The sequence below is a fragment of the Anser cygnoides genome, chromosome 5 (genome assembly GCF_040182565.1).
Source record: "Anser cygnoides isolate HZ-2024a breed goose chromosome 5, Taihu_goose_T2T_genome, whole genome shotgun sequence".
NCBI classification, from domain to species: Eukaryota; Metazoa; Chordata; class Aves; order Anseriformes; family Anatidae; genus Anser; species Anser cygnoides.
In genome coordinates, this window is record NC_089877.1 from 32,415,304 (window position 1) to 32,437,446 (window position 22,143).

Sequence of the window (22,143 nt, forward strand, 5' to 3'; positions counted from 1 at the left end):
GACTTGTGATGGGTGATAAATATGTATAGATGGTGACTTTTAGGTCTTCAGTCTCTTCTTAACAATTAAATCAAACTTATGAGTTTGTTTTGAAGGGCTACTGCCATTTTCTCTGACAATCAACTGTTCTGTCTTGAGTCACATGCGTGTACTGCAGTTACCTCCCTGAAAAGCGATTTTGCTTCAGCATCATCTGGAACTTGTTCAATGTAGTGAGATGAAATATTACCAAAACAAGTAGTATGTGAGGGGGATTGCAAGGTGTATGATAATTGCATCCACACAGTCACACCATTGAAATGGAATAAGATAACAATATTCTGTTCACTGCATCACAGTTGTTAAACAGCCATAAAATGTAAAATACATCTGCAAGTACAAATTAAGATACAATTGTCACAGAGTAACCTAGTTATTTGACAAGTGTATTGAAGTACAGTAGCTGAGGGGGAAAAGCTGATTTAAGCACACACAAAAATGTAACAGCTCTCAAACAACCAGCGCGATTACCAAAGAACAGATGAAGAGGTGTCCAAAGCATTTCCTGGGAATGCACTAAATGATGTGCGTACACACATGATGAAGGCAACCTGATGAGCAATCCATAAACAAAAAGCAGCACTCCTCTTCAAGCTGTTCAGGAGACCAGTTTGTAACAGGAACAGGAAATGGTTGTGTGTCATTCCAAAGAAGTGAGAGCTTGTCTGCCAAATCATGGATGTTGATCAACCATCACTGCACATGCGTGTTTATATATAAGAGAATAAATATCTTATATTTCTTCCACTTCAGCTAACAAGAAATTTCATAAGTAAATCCTCTCCCCCCTTTGGGCAGTTGTTTAGATATTATGAAAAAAAAATATTAACTGTTTTGCTTAAAAAAAAAAAAAAGCTCAGCTGCTCAGAGAAAGGAATCTACTGAAACACACAACAGTCAAGAAAAGACCACTATAGAGGGAAGTGTAGTTTGTTTTTGATATGAATTTTTCCTCAGAGGCAAATTACTGGGGAAAGATAATTGGTCTTTAGTCTTTTCTAGAATTGGAGCTGGTTATTTTGGTCCTAGACCCACAAAAGGGTTGTGAAACAGACAGTAGCTGGCAGCTGGCCAGCCAGGATGAGAGTCAGGAGAGTCTCTTACCTCTTTGTGTAGCCTGGCCTAAAAGAAATAGGCAAGAGCTATAGAAGAGGCTTTTCTCTACACGCATTTACCAGCAAGACATGTAGATATTTTCACCCTTATCTTAAATCCTGTCTGATGTTCTGTCTAAAAAGCCACTGATAAGCTCAAAATAAGGAACCCAAACTGTCAAAATGGGCATCATGTTTGAATCTTCAGTGCCTACCAGGGAGGGTCTCATCATGTTTGTGAGAGTTGTCCTGTTACTGCAAAGATCTGAGTGTTGTATCAGCTTTGTCAAGTCTGTGGGCTCCTGGGGTACCCTGGTTCAATTTCATTTTTCAGCTGTTGCCTTTTTTTTTTTTTCTTTTGTTAGAAGTTTACCCTGTTAGATACTCTGCTTGATTTTACCTCAGGAAATTTTGATAGTAAATGGTGAGCACCTGCTCCTTCCTGGTTTTACCAGCCTCAGGCTAGTTAGAAAATACACATTCCTTAGAAAATGGACCTAAGGGTACCTCCTACAGCCTGCTACACCTTCTGCATGTCTATTAACGGAATTTGAGATGTACCCTAAAATATCAGAAAACGTGACCCAAAACAGAAACAGTAGTTTCTTGGACATTGTCATTGTGTTTTCTGTTACTGGATTTTTCCTGTTCTGTAGGCTCACGCTAGATGTGTCCCAGGTACCTGTCCTGGGCCTTACCACTAGGCCCTCTTCTAGCAGAGGCACTTGCTAGCCAGTGTCTAGGATGGGATCCCTCAAGCTCCATCTATGCTCTCCAGTGCTTACTGTGGGGGGAACTTCCACTGAATTTAAGAGATCCTCTGGAGGAGGGGATAGAGGCCTGGAGACTGGCCCAGAGTTTTTCTTTCCTTGAACTATTCAAGTCAGACTTTCCCAGGGGAAGGCTCAGGAGACAACAGCTGAGCCACTGCAGAAGCTAACAAAACAGTCCAGGCTTACCCACTTCCTGATCAAGTTTCTCAGCTTTGAACAAACAGCCAAGGCTGCTTGTCTGATACAGCACCTTTTCGTGCATTTACTTGGTTTACCTGATTATTGAGCTTGGTAATGCTTATTTCGTACTGTACAAAGTAGGATGATTTGATTTTGGGAATGACTGTTGCAGACAGGCCAATAGAAGAAATTAGGATTTAAGGAATGTTATTACAATGCTGAAGATCTCTTACCACACAGAATGCTTTTGGTGGAATGTTGTACAGGATTGAGGTTTTTTGTTGTGCATTTTCCTGATGCGTGTAGAAGGGGAACACAGGTGATGGGTACTACCACCATTTTGTGAGAATACAGCATCAGCTCCAGCAGACCTCAAATGGTGATTTCATACCAGATATCTAGGCATGTCAGTAGCGCGATACATGGAAGGGCTATGCACCTGCATATCTGCTGTTGCAGTTTTCTGCCAGAAAAAAAGAAAAAAAAGTTGTCATTTTTATATCAATTTAATTACACTGCATCGTGTTGAAAACAACTAGACATTAGCATTTAAGATGAATGAACGTATGCCCAAATTTGGAGGAAAATGTGTTCTTTTTGTCTTGGTTTACTTTTTTTTTTTTTTTTTTTTTTTTTGCTTGTTTGTGAGTCCTGAAAGAAGGAAAACATATAATCAAACTGAACAAGTACACACATGAAAGCGGGGAAAAATCTACCAGCGTGTAACTCTACCCTAGGAAAGTAAATAAAATTTGGTTGAAATGCAGAATCTTTAAAAGTTTTGTCCACAATGCCTTTGACTTTTGATCGAATTACTGTTGAGCTGCTGTTTTCCTTCAGCCTACACATATCTACTGCTATCTACTCTGATTTGTGCATTGTTAGACTGCCAGGTCATAGGTATCTATGCAAGTGCTGTACACTATCACTCCTTAATCTTGATTTGCTAATAGCTCTAAGCATCTTGGTGTGTACAGCCTTCCTCCAACACACACCTGTGGTGTTTAGCTATCAAATAAACTCAGCAAATTCCCTCCCCTTCTCTCTTCATACTTTCCCTTTCAGGCAATAAAGAAGGTGGGGCACAGATAAGCCACTTGGTGCTCAACAGGTGCCTCCTTAAAGTTTGCAGAGGTACTTCATGAGTCACTGCCAGCTGTTGCCTCTAACACTAACGTGACACCTGTATCTGACTATTGTATGCAGCTGGGAGCACAATGGGATCCTACTGGAGTGCTCGTGAGGTAAGAAATTCAGACCAAAATTCATTAGAAGCTGAACATGACCTGGGGTGGGTTTGTGACTGGGATTCTAGTGCCTAGAATAGGATTCAGGAGCTGTTAGTCCAACTTTCTGCATGTATTTACTTACGTCAGGCAGACTGACGGCTTTGCCGGTACTAACATCCCTGCGGAGGCATTTTTGGTGGTGGAGAGAAGTTCAGCTGCATTGGATGATCCATGCAGGGGCTGGGAAGAAGTCTGAGGTTTCTCACAGAAGTTTGCTGAGGACCTGGGCTGAAACTGTGGTTTGATGCAAGCGTGTTGGGATCTTTCTCAGTGCAGCATTTGTCAGCTATGAGTATTGTCGTTTGCTGTGCCTATGTAGCTGTGCTAGCAACCACCTGGTAGTGGTTTACATAGGAGAGACACAGACTAACAACAGTAGTTAATCATGGACACAAAGATAGAACTAGTTTGACATTTGTGCATGGCTGACACCCAAGAAAATCTTGGTCTGTGAATTTATTTATTTTTTCTCTCCTCTTTTGGTGGAACGTAGGCAGGGGAAGCCCCAAAACTCTCTGTTGGGCTCCAGAAAGTCTCATGCTCTGTCCTCTCCTCAGCTCTGAAATTAACTTGCTCTCTGACTATAAATGAGTTATTTAATCATTCTGTGCCCATCTTCACTAGCTGTAAAATGGAAATTACGGAGCATTTCTGCATAACAGGGATATGTGTTAGCAAAAGAGTTCATTGAAACCAGTGAAGGGCTCAGAGACCTCCAGTGTGGGACCTCCATGGCTTAACAAATAAACAGAGTGAAAATGTAAACTGGCTAAAGAAACCCTACAAATCTATAGGTTTATCATCTCAAAAAGAGGGGAGAGTAATGAACAGAATCTTGCAATGGTCTTCATGTGGGAGACGTGTTCAAAGCATGGAATGGGGCCCCTCATCCTCTCTGCTCTTCCCCCTTGCCCTTAACCATTAAAAGAGCCTCATGAGAAAGAGTAAAGTTAAAGACCTCTTAGTGATAGACGGCAGGAGAACTAGTCTTCCTATTTTGTCGCATGGTTTTGAAAATTGCAACAAACATTTACGGGAGGATATGATTTATGAAGCATAAACAATCTAATGTTTATGCGAGTAATTGTTTTGTCATGTTCCCACAGAGTGAAGAATGTCCGTGCAGCTCCCTCTCTGTGAAAATCATAAGGATGAGAAATCTGAGAAAGGCAGATCTCTGTGAGTATCACAGTTTTTCTTTGCACTTCCCAGTAGTTCAATTCTGAAAGCAGTGAGGATAACTGAACACGGTAACATGTATCTGTGTACAAAGCGTCACCATGGTTTCAGATATTGTTCCATATTTGAATATGTGCTATTCTTAGAACACACTCTTTTATAAACAATACCTTTCAGTTTATAGAAGTGTTACTCTTAATGGAAATACCAAAAGTCAACTGTGGTATTCTGTGAAGTGTCTTAACTGCTAACAAGTAAGTGTCAGTTACAGTTTCTGACGTGCTGTGATGCAGGCTGTGCCTCTGCTTCTGGATGAAAATGCCAGCACTGATGATGAGTGGCTGCTACAGGCCGTGGGGTAATATGTGGAGCTCTGCTATCACCTGTCCGTCTTTTGCAGGCAGTAGAAGTACATTCAGGCACATCTATATTTCTATCTCTGATTTTTAAAAAAGAAAAAAAAAAAAGGCGTTATATAGCTTATTGTCAAACAACTTTTTCTGGGAATGGTTTACTGAAATGTATTTGAAATACCAGACTTGCAAGGCAAAAACAATATGACTGAAATGTTTCTGGGGGCTTGGTGTAGTGGGTGAGAGTGGAAAAGAGAAAATCTCAGTGGTTACTCATGTAGGACAAACCAAGCTGATGGGACAACTCAAATATCTGTCTCAGAGAGAAAACACAAGGCAGGAATGCAGTGGGAAGGAAGTGAATGTGTACCTTTACGTAGTAAGTAAACCCAAGTGAACTCAGCAAGAATAATTGCCTCCATGGAGACCACATGGCTTTCTGAAAAATATTGGACTCACCTCAAAGGTTTTGCTCACCATTTTAAAAGGCTAGTGTATGCTGTTAAAGGTCAATAAATGATAAATTATTCACTGTTAAAAAGCAAATTGAAACCGAGTAATATATATATATTTTTTCTTTACATTATAGATCCAAAAGACTAACACTAGCATCTCTAAGTAAAATTACAAATAATTTCAGGCTTAGGATTAGTCTTTGCTCAGTTATTATTTTGGAAAATACTTTTTGTGGGAATGCATTTCTCATGTAATTCACAAATATACTCATATTTGTAAGTATTTGAAACATTTCAAACAAAACATATTTTAGAAAAAGCAGAGAACAGTGGCTATATTTCCCATTCATAGTTATTTGTTTTATTTACTATTTTTGTATAATTTAAAGTTGTTAAGAGAGAGGGAATTGCTGACAGAGTTGAAAGAGGGAACAGAAATAGTTCAAGTTGCAAAACCTATCTGTGCTTTGATGGAGTCAGTTGGATTAGGCCAAATTGTAGCTTTTGGAAGACCGTGTGTCAAAGACAAGTGTGCTTTGCTTTTCTTGCTCTGTGGCACTGTGCAGCTAAAGGAGAGCCAGTGTCCTCCTTTGTGCAGAGGAGCTGCTATCCACAGCATCTTTGCCTCCTTAGATCTTGCACAAGTTGTATAATAGAGGATTTGTTTTTATATTACAGGATATCTATGTCAATAAGCTATGATCATGATCTCCTAGCTTTTTCCTTTTGTGTCAAACAAAAGGTCATATTTGTATGTGGTGTGAGCATAATAACAAGAATTAGGCTACTAATGTGTGTTGAAATCTGATATGAGTAAGGCTTACTCATGAATCAGAAGAATTTGTTCCAACATATGTAGGATATCAGGCAACTACAATCTAAGTAGTACACATAATTCCCAAGACAATGGTGTCCCGATTTCTGGGCATATTTGAGTTTAGCTAAAGTTTTTCTATAAAAAGTTGTAATAATGGTGATACCAGACCAGTCCAAAGGTTCATCTGTTTCTGTAGTCCTCAGAAGTGGCCTACAGCAGATGCTTCTGGACAGGAGAAACACTAAGGCACACTTTTCACCACACCACTCTCCCACAGATCTCCCGAGAGATCTGTGTCTCACAAGGTCTGGCTCCTGATTCAGTAGTATTCTTTGGGGTGCTTATATTGCATTAAATATTTATGGACATTATTATTATTTTTCTTAATCTTATTTGCCTTGCTTGGGCAGCAGAAATGCCTTCTAGAGAAATTCTGATATTTTCTGGCTGGCCTGAAAAGGCCTTTTCTACACATTATTTAGGGTTCTTTCTCACACAAAGACAATTGCACCCTTGCATTTATTCCAGAACTGGCAGACAACTTAGCATTAACAGCTGCACAGCTGAAGCTGTCTCTTGTTTTTAAACCGTGAAAGCTTTGTGGCTGTCACAAATGTACCCGCTGCTCCAGCAGAATCTGGATTCACTGTCTGGATGGTGCTATTTCTCTGCAGCTGTACAGGATAGTGTGTGGATAAATGTGTTTAATTGCCCGAAGTCTGAACACCCGTCATCCAAACAGGGTGGCTTGAGGCACAGGCAAAACAGGGAGCTGTGACACATTCCTAGGGGCAGATATATGGCCATGGCTGTTTTCTCCTGGCAGAGAAGAGCCAGCCTTGCTGCTGCTGTTGGGAGAAGAGTTAGCTGTGAACCGTAGCCAGCAGGAACCACCAGGTACAGGAGTCACAGGCCAAGGCCCATGGCCTCTCCACATTCCTGTGTTCCCATCAAAGTGCACAAGGGACAGGAATGGCTGCACTGGATCAGACCAAAGGTCTCTCCTGCTGAAGTCTGAGAGCAGCCAAAGGCACCTGCCTGGGGAGGAGGATGAGGGTAAGGTGAAACAGTGTAGTGTTCTCTCATCCTCCAAGCACTTCAGATGTGGTGCTATCCCAGGCCAAACGGCATGTCTGTGAATGCAGCCACTCTTCTAGTCTCTTCTTGAGCCAATGTAATCTTTATGTACCAACAACAATTTTTGTCCAGATTCTGGTTTCCTTGTCACAAAAACCTTTGCTACTATTTAAATGCTCATCTTTGCAGTGGCAAAATCAGTTTGGCTTTTGCTACTGAAAGGCCTTGAATTTGTTCTTCCATCCAGTGGCTTCCTGTGACCTTCCCTTGTTTTTTTCTGTCAGTTGGTGTGGTGGAGCTTGGCTTTCAGAAGCTACCACCATGTGTGGGAAGAGATCAGTTGTTGCAAAAGTCTTGTTTGTCAAGGGCTGATCCACCAGCCAAGATCTCTAAAAGAGAGAGCTGAGCCTTCATCCTCATGTCCCCACATTCATTTCTTCACAGCCCCCTTTGAAGCCACCTCTGTGCAGGACTCTGCATTTCTAACATGTAAGAATTTCTTTCTGGAAAGACTTCGCTGCAAGCCAAGTACAACTGCATTTCAACCTAACAAGAATTAGACCCATACTGTGAAAATTCCTCATTGTTGATCTTGTTTTCAGTGAGGCTATTTGCTAGACCATCTTGCCCTACTTTGCATTTAGCGAAGTCCAAGGTTCCAGAAAGTGTTTCCTGAAATGCCCAAGTGATACATTTTTTTATTTTTTATTTTTAAAGTGACAGCCTAATTCTAAATTAGTGTTTTCATTAGATAAATTATGAAACTTGTCTTTATATCTTGCTATAGTGCTAAATCTGTCTTGTTGCTGTGTCATTTCAGTAACAAACTCATAATACTGCACTGATCATTGATTTTAAAAGTTGAAAGGCAGTGTTACTATTTTTTCCACATATCATCTAAATCCTGGGTAAACCACCATAGTGAGACTTTAGTTGCTCTGTTGTCCAAAAGAAACTTTGATAGGAAAAGGAATGACTGAAGACATGCTAAACAAGCTGCATACGCTGCTTCTTACCCTTTCCACTGCCTGTAGTATGAGTGCGAGGGGCCAGCAGCGGCTGTAGTGTGAGGCAGGCAGACAGATAGTGTGAGCCAGACAGCACTAATGCCTTAGGGTGAAATCAGTCTTCTGTTAAAATGAACGTTGTCACTGACTTTTGCTGTGGTTGAGGGAAATCCTCAAACATGGTCCTATGATTAAGAGCATTGCATCCCCTGTAAGACATCTCATATAGGTTCCTTATGCTACTAGCCCCTCAGGAGGGCTGTGTTTGTATTGAGAGAAATCCTAAAGGCAGCCTAAGAGAAATGCTTGACAATGGGTCAATGCTTGTACATGAACAAAGACAGAGAAATAGTTATGTAGATAACTACAAAGTTGCAACAAGGCCTGTAAACAGTGATTTCCTAATTAGTTAAGAAACTGAAATAAAAACACACAAAAGAAGCAATTGCTGATCACCAGAAACTCCTCCCTGTGATGTCATACCCGAAGCAAGGCTTTTCTTACTGTAATTGAAAGCTGTTCAGATCAGGATCAAGGTCTAATTGCATAACTACTAGTTGCACCTGGCAAAATGGAGCTCTGGTCCTGACCGATGTTTCTCATAGAAAAGTAACAGCCACGGTTAATAATATGAAGAACAAATGGATGGGTGATCTTAATGAATATTGTCTGAATCAACTTTACAGTTGCAGTTGTTAACAACCTCTGTTCCCTTCTATTAAATCTTCCCATTGTTTTCTTTCACTCATCATCCAACTCTGCTCCCACTCTTCTTCAGTTCACAGCTACCATCTATGTGCAAAAACCAGTTTCCCTCTGATCACACATATTGTTTATTTTCTAGTCCAGAAGACTATTTCTAGGCCTTTCCCTTTCCTGTTTCTCAGACCCTTAGTGAATTGTTGGTAGAAACACCAAGATGGAGTGTACTGTATACACATGTACATATACATGTATACATATATACATGTACAGTCAAGGAGGTCGCTAAAATGTTATTTGTTTAGGAATCCTGATCAGGGCACCTCCTTGCAGGTGGAAATGCCTACTGCTAGGTATCAATGGGTTTTATGTAAGCACACATGCATCTTCCTGTAGCCATGCTGACTTCTGTGTACCTTCTGTGTGCAAGAATAGAAAGCTGTTTTGGTGGTTAAAGGTGATTACATACAATGTTCCCTCATGACTTGCTGTAGACTTGTGGTGTAACCTTGGAAAAGGTGTTTTTACTCAGAACCTTAGTTCCTCATCTCTAAAGGACTGCAGAATGGGTATTAGGCATCTTGCAGGGGCATTAGGAGGATAAACAGTTTAGAGTCTGAAGGACTGGTGAAAGGAGTCAACTTTGATAAAAGTGTTAGGCTCATCCCTGTCTCAAAGGCAAAAGCTGGGAGCAGCTATCACGCTCTAATACTGTACCAGCACAAGTGGTACTGCAGCTGTTGTCTTTCACTGAACAGGGATGATCTTATAAAAGTCTTCGGTGGTACTACATGCTCTTAGTAGACTTCACTATCCTATTGTTTAGAGGAAATACCTATCTAATGAATGGTTGAAATGGGCTTTTAAATGTTTTATAATTTTTTAAATCTCAAAACCTGTTTTAAAACAGGTTGGAAGAGGGTGGAGGCAATGGAAATGAACAAGGGAGAAGCTCGGGTGGAGAAGAGAGGCTGGAATGAGTAGGTGATGATGGCAGCAATGTAGAACCAAACCATGTGTTTTGAGAAGACACAGTTCTATACAGAGCTTCATGGCCCTTCATTCTTTCTCTGCCACTTGGATTGCAGAGCTATAGGCTGTGGCACACTGCTCAGAACATGACTTTGTTTCAAACATGACAAGCTCATGTTTGAGCTTGGAAAGTTCCAGCAAACTTGGATAGACATCTGTGCAAGAGCTGAGATATGTTTCATGAAGTGCTGTGCTAATAAATAACACAGCACAAGACTAGCATTCAGTTTCTTTCAAATATATGCAGGCAACTTCAGGGGTTATCAACAGATAATAGCAATGCCATATGTGTTCTGATTTCTGAATAGGCATTCTGTATTTACAAATTTCTTTGGGCTGAGTTGTGTAATGCCTTCTCAGTCCTTATGAAGCTAAGCTGAGCAGTGCCTTTTCCCACGCTTACCATCTCCCACGTCTTCTTAAAAGTTATTGTACCTTGGCATTTTTGACCATCTTTGATAATGATCATATTTTTACTCTGTATCCTGCTTACTATTGCACAGTAGTGTATTGCATTTAAGACCAAAGTATACTTTGACACTGAACAGTGACCACAAATAGAATATCAGCAGATGTACTATTAGTTGTTATGTGGCACATTCCGAGAAGTTCATAAAGAACGTGAAGATTGATACACATATTTACTCATTGCAGGACTTGCTTCAAGATATTTGAGATAGTCCTTTGAGGAGGAGAAGAAGGTACAACTTCCTGCCTTCAGTATTTTAATGTGAAAAATACTTTTTTTTCTTTTTCATTGACTACCAACAGATTTTCTTACGTACTATTAAAGATCCCGTAGAATCTGTTCTAATTCAGTCCTGATTGCTCCGGTTTCATCAAGACAACAGTATCTGCAGATTATCCAGTTGTGCATTAAGCAATGTGACTGATACTGTAATCAGTGATTCACTCCTTCCCGTACATGCTGAGCAGAGAGCAGCTTTGTTTTATGTATGCGTGCTCTTAGCGCTCCTTCACAGGCATGAGATGAAGCATGCTGCTGAGGTGAGCCTTTTGCTAGAAGAGCAATGTGATAGGGCTTGTGGGATGTCAGAGTCCCTGTGGAGGCTTGTCCTGAAGCAGTGCCAGGGAAAACCTTGCCCTTGAGGACTTTTATCAGTGATGTTCTCCAGAGAGGAACTTCAGCCAAACTTTTTGCTGAATTGAGGCCATTGATTACCTTACAGATAATGGCCAAGAATCTTGAGGTAATTTGCTATTATGTGGGAGGCCAATGTAAAGAAGAGTGGTTTTTTTACATGGCAGTGCTAGTCTGCATCACTGAAAAGGCACATGAGGGTTTCCACATGAGTCTATGGCTTCCCTCCCAGGTAATTTGTCTTGCTGTATCCTCAGTAAGAGGCAATGAAGTAGTGCTGCAATAGTAGCCAGTGAAGTTTAAAAGAAAGATTTGCTCACAAATGTCGGAGATGGTGCTTATATCCTATTATGCTATTAAATTGACAATCTTTTTGAATGTCTGCCTGGCAAAGGTATTCATCTTCTATTTATCCAGGCCTAATCTTTACAACATTTCTCTCCCACGTTCCCTTTCTGTTCAAGAAGAAAACGGAGAAAGAAAAGTTTTGGGGTGAAAATGTTTTTTGTAAGTCATATATATTCTTAATGTTTTCATTCATTCTTATTCATAGAAAAGTTGCTGTAAACTCCTAGATCAGTTGGGAGAACTGGAGGATTCCAGCCAGAAGTGTGAACTAATTTAGTTTAACAGTGAAAAGGGGATTAGTTGTAGTCCTATGATAAAAGAGAGTCTGGATGCTGTGTGTTTATCAGTGGTTTACTTTGATGTAAAAGAAGCTGACAGTGACGTCTTTGTAGAAAAGATATATATATAATGTGAAGACTTGATTGTACCATTGTGCACATGGTACACATCCAAAGCATAGTATATACATCAGGATGAACCATTGCTTTGATATAAACTTTTAATCAAGACCTAATGAGGAAATAAACTAAAAACAAACTGTAATTTCTGTCTATGTTATGCCCTGTATGTTCAAAATTTGGATCATAAAATTGTCACTGACATTTGCAGTAGTTTTGCAAATAATGAGGCCTTCCATCATCCAGATATTATCTGGGAATTTTTCACTTGGGCTCGTGTACAGTATAAGGATTTCTCTATCACTTCCTTCCCGGACAGTCAAGTCTGGGAGGGAGACTGGTTAGTTGGTTTCCATGTAATATAATTGATATATATAATAATCATGCCATGATTATTCTGTTTATTGCCTTCCAGCATAAACATGGGCATCACGTGGCAGCAAGTCCTGATTCCATATGATACATTTGTAGGTTCACCTAGACTGGTCCTCTTCTCCTGAAGCACGATCAAATTTACTTTATCTGTCTCTGATAAATTATCTGAGTAGGAGTACTGTCTGAAATGAATCATAGAAAATGTATAAAAAGGCTCTCAATAGAGCTTACTAGAGCACTTTTAGAGCTGGAACAGTTTTCCTACTACATCTTTTGTTTATTTCCACCTTGCCATGCAGAGACACTGATCATTGTCCTCTTTTTTTACACTCATTTGGACATTCCATAACTGATTGTTACCCTCTTCTTTGTCATTCTTTGTTGTTGAATTAGCAAACTCAATTCCTTCAGCTCTTTCTCATATGCTAGGCTGATGAAGACAGTCCTCTTCAATCTGGATATGTTTCATTTCAATAATTGGTCACAGTTAAGTCTTTAAAGATTGAGGTGGCAAGTGAGTGGAAGAGAGCTAGAACCTGGAAGACACTGGGCATCCACTTGTTCTTGTCCATGGCTGGGAGTGTATGCAGACATTTCAGTCTCCTGCACGTACATCTAGCATTATGTATTTGGGATCTGGTCCTATAGTTATATAAATCTACATTGTGTTTGTAAGTTATCTGATAAGTCCAACAGCAGTATAGTTTTGTGGCATCATTTGTTATTTTTCATGCAGTGATCTAGTTGTAATTGCTTGTTTTCATATTCAAATGTCTTTATCTGCATTCTTGTCTTGGGCTATGTTGAGACTGAGGCCTTACTGGTTACTAACTGAGCCGGTGTTAGTGTAGATCATCAGGCTGTGGGAGTTTGTTTTGCTCTTATTAATGGTGAACAGCCTTGTTAAAGACTGGAGTAACTTTTGCTACAGGTCTACTGTGTTCAGAGAGGATGACAGATTGAAGAAAGTTCCCAACACAGCTCTATCTAGATGTAGGTCAAGAGTGTAGCACTGGCTTCTTTGATAAAGAAACTATCTAAAGCCCATCTTTTCAAACAAATTTCTTATCTAGTATGTATGACAAAGAGATTTCCCAGACCACAAGTGAACAAATTCTCAGAAACACACATACCTTCTCCTCTCGCACTGCCTGAGGATGTACCTATTCAAAGTTAATATTCTCTTTTTCACTTATTAAAAATCAATGGAAGACTTGTAGAAAATATTGTGGGGAAGACAGCTAAAAAATGCTTTTATGACCTCCTTAACCAATAAATTGTTATCTAAAGGTATATTACATGTATTTGGCATTTCAAAATTATAGTAATGAGTTTAAATTATCCTAATATTACTTGCAAGTATTATAGAGGTCTGTATTTGTAATGGTGAAGTCTTTTCTTCTCCACTGTGGACAGTAAGGTGGAAACTATCAAATGCATGCTGAAAAACTGGAAGATGTTTCCTATTCAGGTTGTATGAGAAGACTTGAAAGATAAATCATATGTAACATGATTGCAGAAATTGTTTTAAGCAATACCTATTCATTGCCACATGAGTAATACGACAAGTTTAAAGAAAGTGTGGAATGAGAACCAAAGACTGACAGAGAAAGAAAAACATAATTACTGATAAGGTGCTCTTTTCTTGTGGGTCATCTGGTAATAATAATAGTAGTTATTTTTTGTGTGTGATGCTTTTAATCATGGGATGTCAAAGCAAGTTACAAAAGAGGAAATGATCATTATCACTGTTGTATTGATGGGAAAATGCAGATAGAGAAGATTAATTTAAATGGAAGCAATTGCCTGCAATGACCTAGCAGCCTGGAACAGAGCTGGGATTGGAGCCAACATGTCATGAGACCTTTTCCAGCAGGTTACCTGCTTGGTCACGCTGCCTCTCAGGATGTATCCCATAGTCCCAAACTGTCTCATATTACACCAAATATGACCTGCTACTGTGATTACAAAATGAGTTCTAAAGGTTGGAGACATTAGAGACAACTGTGGTTGCCCAGCAGACAAAAGAAATGTCTGTTGTGTTAAACATGAGTACAGAGCAATGTACAGAACCTAGGATAGCAGATTTGCTCCAAATTGGAGGGCTGGTAAGAGTGAACAAGAGTGCAGAGGGAGTGAGTCCTGCCATACTCTTCACTTCAGAGTCTCAACAAACTGGGGACATATCAATATGTTAAATAGAAATAGCGCTTTTTTTTTCTTTTTTTTCCTCACCAGTTCCTTTTACTGGGATAATTGGATATTAGGACGTATCGATATATTAGGATATTAGCTTCTCTGAATCTCCATTAATGACCAGAGCTTCAACCTGCTTGACAGAACAAGTAGTAGTGAGGGTTGTTGAGTAAGAATGTTTAGAAAAAGTAATAAAAACAGTATCTCCTTTTTGCAGCTTACCATCTATGCCGTGCTATAAGCTTATGTTCTAAGATTTTTATCGTAATATGTTAGTTACAATATATCTTTTTTAATACAGTTAGTCAAACTGACTGCTATGTAAGCCTGTCCTTGCCTACTGCTTCCTCTGAGACTGTCCGGACCAAAACCATCAAGAACTGCAAAGACCCAATCTGGAATGAAACATTTTGCTTCAGGATCCAGAGCCAAGTAAAAGTAAGATGCAGAGTGTATTTGTTTTTCTATTTGGGCGGAGATCTCATTTTGTGATCCATATGTAGGGTACCATAAAAATAGCTATGTGCGAGAGACTGGAGGGATGGTGGGTAAGGGAATGTGCAGTAGCATGCAGCAGCAAAATTAAATTTTATTTTTGTGTTGTGTAGTAGATAGATGAGATATTTCACAACTATTCATATAATGTTCTACTGCTTTTCACTTTTTCTCTTTTATTATTTTTCCTTTTTTTTGAAGAGTAAAGGTGAGAATTTCAGAGTAGACTGAAGAGCATAAGACAGACACATATGAACTAAGTAATGAAAGCAAGCCTGAGTGCTTTTTTTTTTTTTTTTTTACTATTTCTTTGGAATTACCTCAACTTAAAAAAAAAAAAAAGGCAAACAAAACAAAATTTTCAAGTTTGCAGAAGGCCAGCTAAGTTTTTACCATGGTGATAAATGTGAGAGCTTAAGATAGCCCTAGGCATGAAGAAAAGTTGGCTTACAGCCTATCAAACCTTGTTTTAAGACTTGCACCCTTCAGTTCCTGGTGCTGCTGACAGAGCAGGTGAACTGCAGTTCCACCAGGTGCCAAATCAGCAGGCCATTCCCCCACCTGTCTTATCATCAATGCCAACAGGACACTCAGAACAGCTCCACCACAGGGTCTTCAGTCAACAATACCTCTTTCCTTTGTCCACGGAAGTTGCCTATGCATGAGCCTCAGGCTCAGTTCTGCCAGGTGAGGTGGTGCTGGTCCTGTTTCATACACTTTTTCAGCTTCAGCACGTCTACTGGTCTGTGGCCTAAGTCCAGTGTTTTCCTTGCAGACCAAAAAAAGTCCAGCTTCTTTCAAAACACCGCTGAGGCACAATTTCACCAAGCCCTTCAGGTTTAGCAGGAAAGCAGAAGGCAAGGCATGAACATTTTAGCATGAGAGCAAACACCCACTGCTCTGTACCTCTTGCACCAGAACATTAGCACTTTGCAATGGCTTGTGTATGACAAGTATTTCAAAATTGCGATACCATATGTAATAGCCAAAAAACCATGCCACAGCCAGTGGCCGCAGGAAGCTACTTGAACCAGTCCTGCAAGGACTTATGTTTACTCTGCAGTAAATTTGTGGCAGGACATATGGCAGTAGCCCCAGCAATTTTTGGTGAGCAGCAGCAGCAGTATGGTAGTGGCTGCTGTCACTTTAGTGTGGGCTGCACAAACATATTCTGGGAATTCTGGACAACAACACACGCTGGCATGTCTGCCACTGCAACCTCACTGCTGTCTGAGTTCAAAAGACCAAGTTAAGGCTCTCATGGTTTTCTCTGCATACACTGGAATTACTCTGCTCCTTGCCTTCTGAGCAGAGCCAGAGTCTGGTGCTCTGCTTATTTTCTTCTCACTTGTCATGTGTATAGTTCAGGAATTCATCTTGCCAAATTGTGGGAGCTAGAGCTCAGTAAAATCGCACAATACACTGTCACCATGGAATATAAAAACATTTTGATGTTCCGCTGTTTCCTGTCAGGAACTGGTGAGTTTATTGGAAGGGATCTGTTCTGGTGAACTTCTGACAGATCACCGCCTGTGAGGATGGGCTTCCCCAGGCTGCTGCACGGGGCAGGCGGCCTCTCCACCACCAAGTTGGCAGCCTCCAGTCCCTCTGAGGGTCAACTCCGGATGGTGTGTCTCTGCCAGCGCTTTCACAAGGCACCTGGTGCCTTCATGTCCTCTGTCAGGAGCAGGGAACCACCCAGAGGCCCTTCTGCCTTCAACACTAGAAAATGTCCACCATTTTAGCCAAATAAGGACAGTCTGCTGCAATAATAGATGTATCTATTACTGTAATATATATTTCTGTGATATATATATTTCTCATCCTCTTATATTCTTCAGCCTGTGAACCTAATTGCTGTGGCTGCTTTTCTCTGCTTCTTGTCAGTCTGTTTTTCTTAGCAAGGTGGTGGAAAGAAATTCAGAGCTCCACGGATGACCCTCTCTGCACTGAGGATAATTTTTTCTGTTTGAACCACAGTGTAATGCGTTTACACTTGTGCCCTTAAAGGAGAGCAGCCTTTCTGTCTTCTGACATCAAACTGCAAACTGAAATTTGCTAACACTTGCCATCTCTCACTTACCAGCTTCTTCCAGAAAGGTTAGATGTCGATATTTCCCAGAATACTTGGAACTGGTTCATCTTTCTTTAAGACCATTTGTATATTCAGTTGACTTTTGAGTTTATGTGATTTATTCTCAACTTTTAAGGCAACAAAGCTCACGCGATCACACTTCTTGCGGATGTGTTTGTGTGTGAGATTGTGGGCCCATCAGTGTGATAATCATCAAACCCGTTGGCAAATTTCACTTGAATCTGACAGATAAGGAGCAACCTCTGAGATAAAAGGTCCTTGTAATTTTCATGAAAATGAGCTGCCTATTGGGGCCTGAATTGTTTCCCCACCGGGAAAACAGCTGCTCACGTTACTTTGCTCACCACTGTGGGAGGCACCTCTGAGCCAGCTGGCGTGCAGCTGCAAGAAGCCCCTGGTGGAGCTGCGTCCCCTCCTGCCAGGCCAGACCATGGGTGGCAGAGGAGGGAGAGGAGAAGCTCCCTGCCATGACAGGAAGGATCAGAAGGTTGAGAGGTGCAGGATGAAATCCAGTGGAAATAGGCCTTTGTTCTGCTGCTTCTGTGGATGTTTTTTGCCAATTTAAAAAAAAGATATCCATTTCCGCAGATTGCTTGGTAATTAGCTCCATGTGTGATCTGATTAATAATTTACAGGATATAATTATGTCATAATTCAGTAGTTATATGGCTCTTCCTTAATGTATTTTAATCACTGCTTATATCCAAAGATACACACACACACATATGTATATTCATATATATTTTTTCCTCAATAATAATAATAAAGTCTTGGCCACTGGGTGATTTCCTACAGTTCGGGGAAAAATGGTGACCTCAAATCAAGCTAGAGGTTGATCGTGTTTCCCAACATGGGACCTGTGCGTTCAATGGTTCTGCTAGCCTTTGTCATTTAAATTACTCTGCAGGGGAAAATTATCAGCAAACTCAACTATTTTAAGATTCTGAATATTTTTATTCAGCTCTATGTAGATGAAAAGTTGACCATGCTCTCTCATGTCTCCCCGTTCTCTGTCTTCCTTAAATCTCTGAGCACATCATCTCATTCCTCCATAAGGTCTCCAAATAGAAATGTTCTTAATCCTCTACCTCTATTCACAGAATGTTCTTGAACTGAAAGTCTATGATGAAAATGCAATCACTAAAGATGACCTCCTCTTCACTGTCCTCTTTGATGTTGCTAAAATACAGCTTGGAGAAACTGTTCGCTTGACATTTCGATTAAATCCAGAGGTGAGAAATAAAGTAGCCGTGGCCACAGAAAAGGAACGTAGTTTTGCTGTTACCTCCTAAATAACTTATTGTAAAGCAATTGTAGGTGGGAGGGTTTATTTCATATTCATTTGTACTTTATTAATCTGAAAAATACCATTCAGACCTAGTTCAATAGAATGCAAAGTGCTCCTTCTGTTGGACGTCATGCTGAAGGTTTTTGCTAGCTCCTCCGCCCTCTTAGTAGGATTTTTTTTTTGGCAGCAGAGTTCCCTTTTTTCCTCTTTCTTGACTCTGTTGCTCTAATAGATTTTGCTGGGGATAGAAGATCCCATCACCACTGAGCAAAGTTTTCCTGTCAGAATTTCTTTTCCTGGGACCAGCACTTATGAGTTTTGGCATATGCTGACACAGATGTTGGAGTGCTCAGTTAAAAACTGATAACCTGGCCTGTAAATTTTTCATGCATTCCTAAATATAACACAAAGATTCGTGCTGAGATGTTAAAGCTGGTAGATGGCCATCTGCTGTATTTCATTGCTTTAGTCTGTCTGAATACATATAAGATGACATCAACAAGGATGTCCAATTTAGATGTTTTTGTAGATATGCTGTTTCACTGACTTTTCTTATTGGTAAGTATTGGTATTCAGCTTACACAGAGGTAATATCGGCAGGAAGTCTATAAACTCGTTTAGTAGTTGGTCAATGTATTATCCTTGTTATGGGAACCCTTCCCATCAGAAGAATCGAGAATGCCCGGTGCTATCCAAGACTATCAGTCCTCTGATAGCATTACCCAAAAAAGCCAAAGACAGTTTTAAGCCAACACTTCTGGCAGACTTAGGACTGGGGATTCCCTGTGTGATCATTGTATTCTGCCTCACTACTTAATGGACAAGCACAGGCAGTCTGAGGAGGGAGAATACCTTCCAAAATCACTTTAACTCAATTGCTTTCAATCATCTGAGCATACCCTAAAACAGGAAAATTAGACTTTAAGAGCTATTTCAGGAGCCCAAATAATCATTAGCAAGCATAGTTAGCAAGAAAGAAAATTAATTTGAATGCTTAAAATGAATTAATCTTTTACAGACACAAGAGCTGCTGGAGGTTGAATTTGCATCAGAGAGCATGTGAGTAAAATCCATATGGAACTGAAGAACTGTAAAACATGTGCTAGGGTTTAATGTAGTTTAAAATAGCATCGCAGCCACAGATAGTGTTTACCAAGTTAGCTGCATATTGGCAAAAACACTCTGTTCCTTATCTACCAAGAATCATCCTGGATGCTAATTTATTCTGATATTTCCTGGAGGAGGGAGAAAGATACTAAGAACTGCAACAAGTGTGCTAAATATTTCTTACTATTCATTACCATAAAAAAATATATATAAGAAAACCATATTTCAGATGTCTTTGAAAACAGAAAAAAAAATCAGTGACCTATTACAGACTGTGCTAGTTGAGACAACCTTTAAGGAAAATGTTATTCCTGCTGTTCATTTAAAGAGGTATTTAGTACATATTAGTTCTGATTGCATTTTTTTTCTGTCTTTCAGTCCGGTTCCTCCTGAAAGTCTTGTCAATAATGGTGTATTAGTGGTAATTTTAAACTATTTCTCTTTTCTGCTGTGTTCATTTTCCTACTAGTGTTGGGAGGGATGAATGTGGGAGGTGCCCCAACATCTCACTGCAGGTAGAGCTGAAGGGGGTCAGACACTGGCAGCTGTCTGCCTGTGTGGCTCTGTGGGGGAGTATGTATTTGGAAAGAGTGAACACAGTCACTGGGGATATCCACAGATATGTCCTCTATTAACAGCTGATGGCAAGCTTCTTGGCAAAGCCTGAAGTGCTCTTTCATTGGCTTACTGCCTTTGTGTCATCCCTTCTGGGGACTGCTCTAGGGACTCTCTCACAGCCGTCCGTATCTTGGATGATGTGGATTTGACTGGCCTATCAATTCACCCTCAGGAATCCTCAGCATGCTCCTGTTCCTTCCTTGGTTATATCCTCTCCCTTCCCAGCCCTGTCCCTGCAGACAGACCACACTGCCACAGCCATTTTTCTTTCAGCTGAAACCCCAGCACACCATCAGAGTGCCAAAATCTTTCTCTTACAAGCCTACCAAACACAAAGTGGACTGTTCTTCAGACCCCAGAAACCTAGGTGGCCAGAAATAAATAGCAGTGAAGTGACTCAGGTGTCGCACATTTTGGATATTTAATTGTCTCATCATTCATCCCTTCTGCAGTCTCGTGAAATTTCCTGCTTGGAAGTTCTGATAGACAATAAACAGATGAAGAAAGAAGCTTCAGGTTAGACTTTAAACTAGAAACAAAAATATGTTTGACATTTTTTATTAACATCAAAAAATGCAATACAAAAAAAAGAAAACGTGGTGACTGGGTTTTAAACTCCGTGAAGTATAAACCATTTGGATATTTCAGAACTTTTTTTGTCACTGTCTTATCCAGTAATTTCCCTTCTTTGTCCTTATAGGAATCCTAAATGTCCCTATGATAGTAGGATGGGTATCACCTTAGTTAAGTTATGACTTGGGACAACACTGGGCTTAGCAAAAGTAGTCCAAGCAACTCTTCAAGCATGCTGCATTTCTGTATAGGTCTACCTCTCTCTCTCTTAAGCACACTACTATGATGAAACTGAGATGGAAAAAAAACACAGTATCTTGTAATATTGTATAATATTATTGTGTAAATAGTATTGTGTAATAAGCACAGGTGTTGGATGGTTTGTCTGTGTCCATGCTGTGTCTGTTCTATGCTAACTATCTATTAAAACTGGGATTTGCAATTAGAGCATGAATCTTATTAGCGCTGTAAAATGGAAGTAAATACATTATTCTGTCTCAGCAGTTTACATTTTGCCCAGTTTTCCTACAGGTCTGAGTTTCCAAAACAGCTAATGCTTTTTTACAAGCTCTTTTGTTTTGTTTTGTTTCGTTTCCTGTAATATTTCCTGTTTGGATAAAGATAGTCTAGGAACTTTTAAGCATTGCTGAATGGCTTGTATATAAAAAGAACTACTTCTAAATGACTGTTTAATGTTCTATTTCTGTGATCATAACCATTATGTTCTCTGTATATATTTCATCCTTTTTCTTTAGAAAAAGACTTCTTGTTTTCAGTGAAGGGCTCATATGAAGAGAGCCAGACTCTGTCACTGGGCTCTGCCCAGCAACCCAAAAAGCCCCTCATCTTCCATTATATCAAGTACAGTCTGCCAGAGCTGTGCATGGCTCTGGCAGAAAAGAAGCCACCCTTCTGCTTGGTACGTGATCCTCAGGTTGAGAGAGCGCAGTAAGATCATGTTTTTCCATACTTCACTGAGACAAATGGAAAGAATTTGTATTTTTAATCAAAAGTCATCTTCCATGATCTTCCGCTCTGGAAGAGTGCTGTACCCACTAAGACACCTAAATAATAGATGCCAACTTGGAAATTGCTGAATGTTGACCCTATTCAAAAAGATAGGTTGGTGACAGTACTCTTCTGTGGTATATACGTTAAATATTTTTCTACATTAAATTTTATTTTTCAGGGTACCTCATGTGAAGAGAAAAGAGATTGCAGTGCATCCCTCAGGATTCCTCTGGATTCATTTCCCTTCAAGGAGAAAGTAGCAGTAGCAAAGGTGATTGATACCAACTTTTTAGAATAAATCAAAAGCTATGGCCCCAAGATCGATGGGCATAAGTTTACTACATTACCATGAAGTAGAAGTTTACATATCTAACTGCTAGCCTCCATTATCTGCAAGCATTAGAAAACTATGCAAAATAATAAAAGGCTGTGCTAGGGAGGAATGTAGGAAGGGTAGAGTTTATTTAAGATGCTCTGTCCTTTGGTGATTATTTAAAGGAAAGGACTTGATTAAATAACACTTACTAATTAAAACTCACA

The 22,143-nt window shown here is 40.0% G+C and overlaps 1 protein-coding gene across 2 annotated transcripts in view; it reads left to right on the top strand.

Moving 5' to 3' along the window:
- Positions 1-2,542: 2,542 nt before the first annotated feature.
- Positions 2,543-22,143, top strand: part of LOC106042985 (cytosolic phospholipase A2 epsilon-like) — a 30,594-nt gene continuing 10,993 nt past the window's right edge. For both annotated transcript variants that reach the window (XM_013192252.3, XM_048065177.2), the window contains exons 1-9: positions 2,543-3,330; positions 4,482-4,554; positions 14,718-14,854; positions 18,107-18,238; positions 19,313-19,353; positions 19,780-19,822; positions 20,472-20,535; positions 21,348-21,511; positions 21,782-21,874. In XM_013192252.3, coding sequence (XP_013047706.1) covers positions 3,304-3,330; positions 4,482-4,554; positions 14,718-14,854; positions 18,107-18,238; positions 19,313-19,353; positions 19,780-19,822; positions 20,472-20,535; positions 21,348-21,511; positions 21,782-21,874 — 774 coding nt within the window. In that variant the 5' untranslated portion in view covers positions 2,543-3,303. The remainder of the gene's footprint in view (positions 3,331-4,481; positions 4,555-14,717; positions 14,855-18,106; positions 18,239-19,312; positions 19,354-19,779; positions 19,823-20,471; positions 20,536-21,347; positions 21,512-21,781; positions 21,875-22,143) is intronic.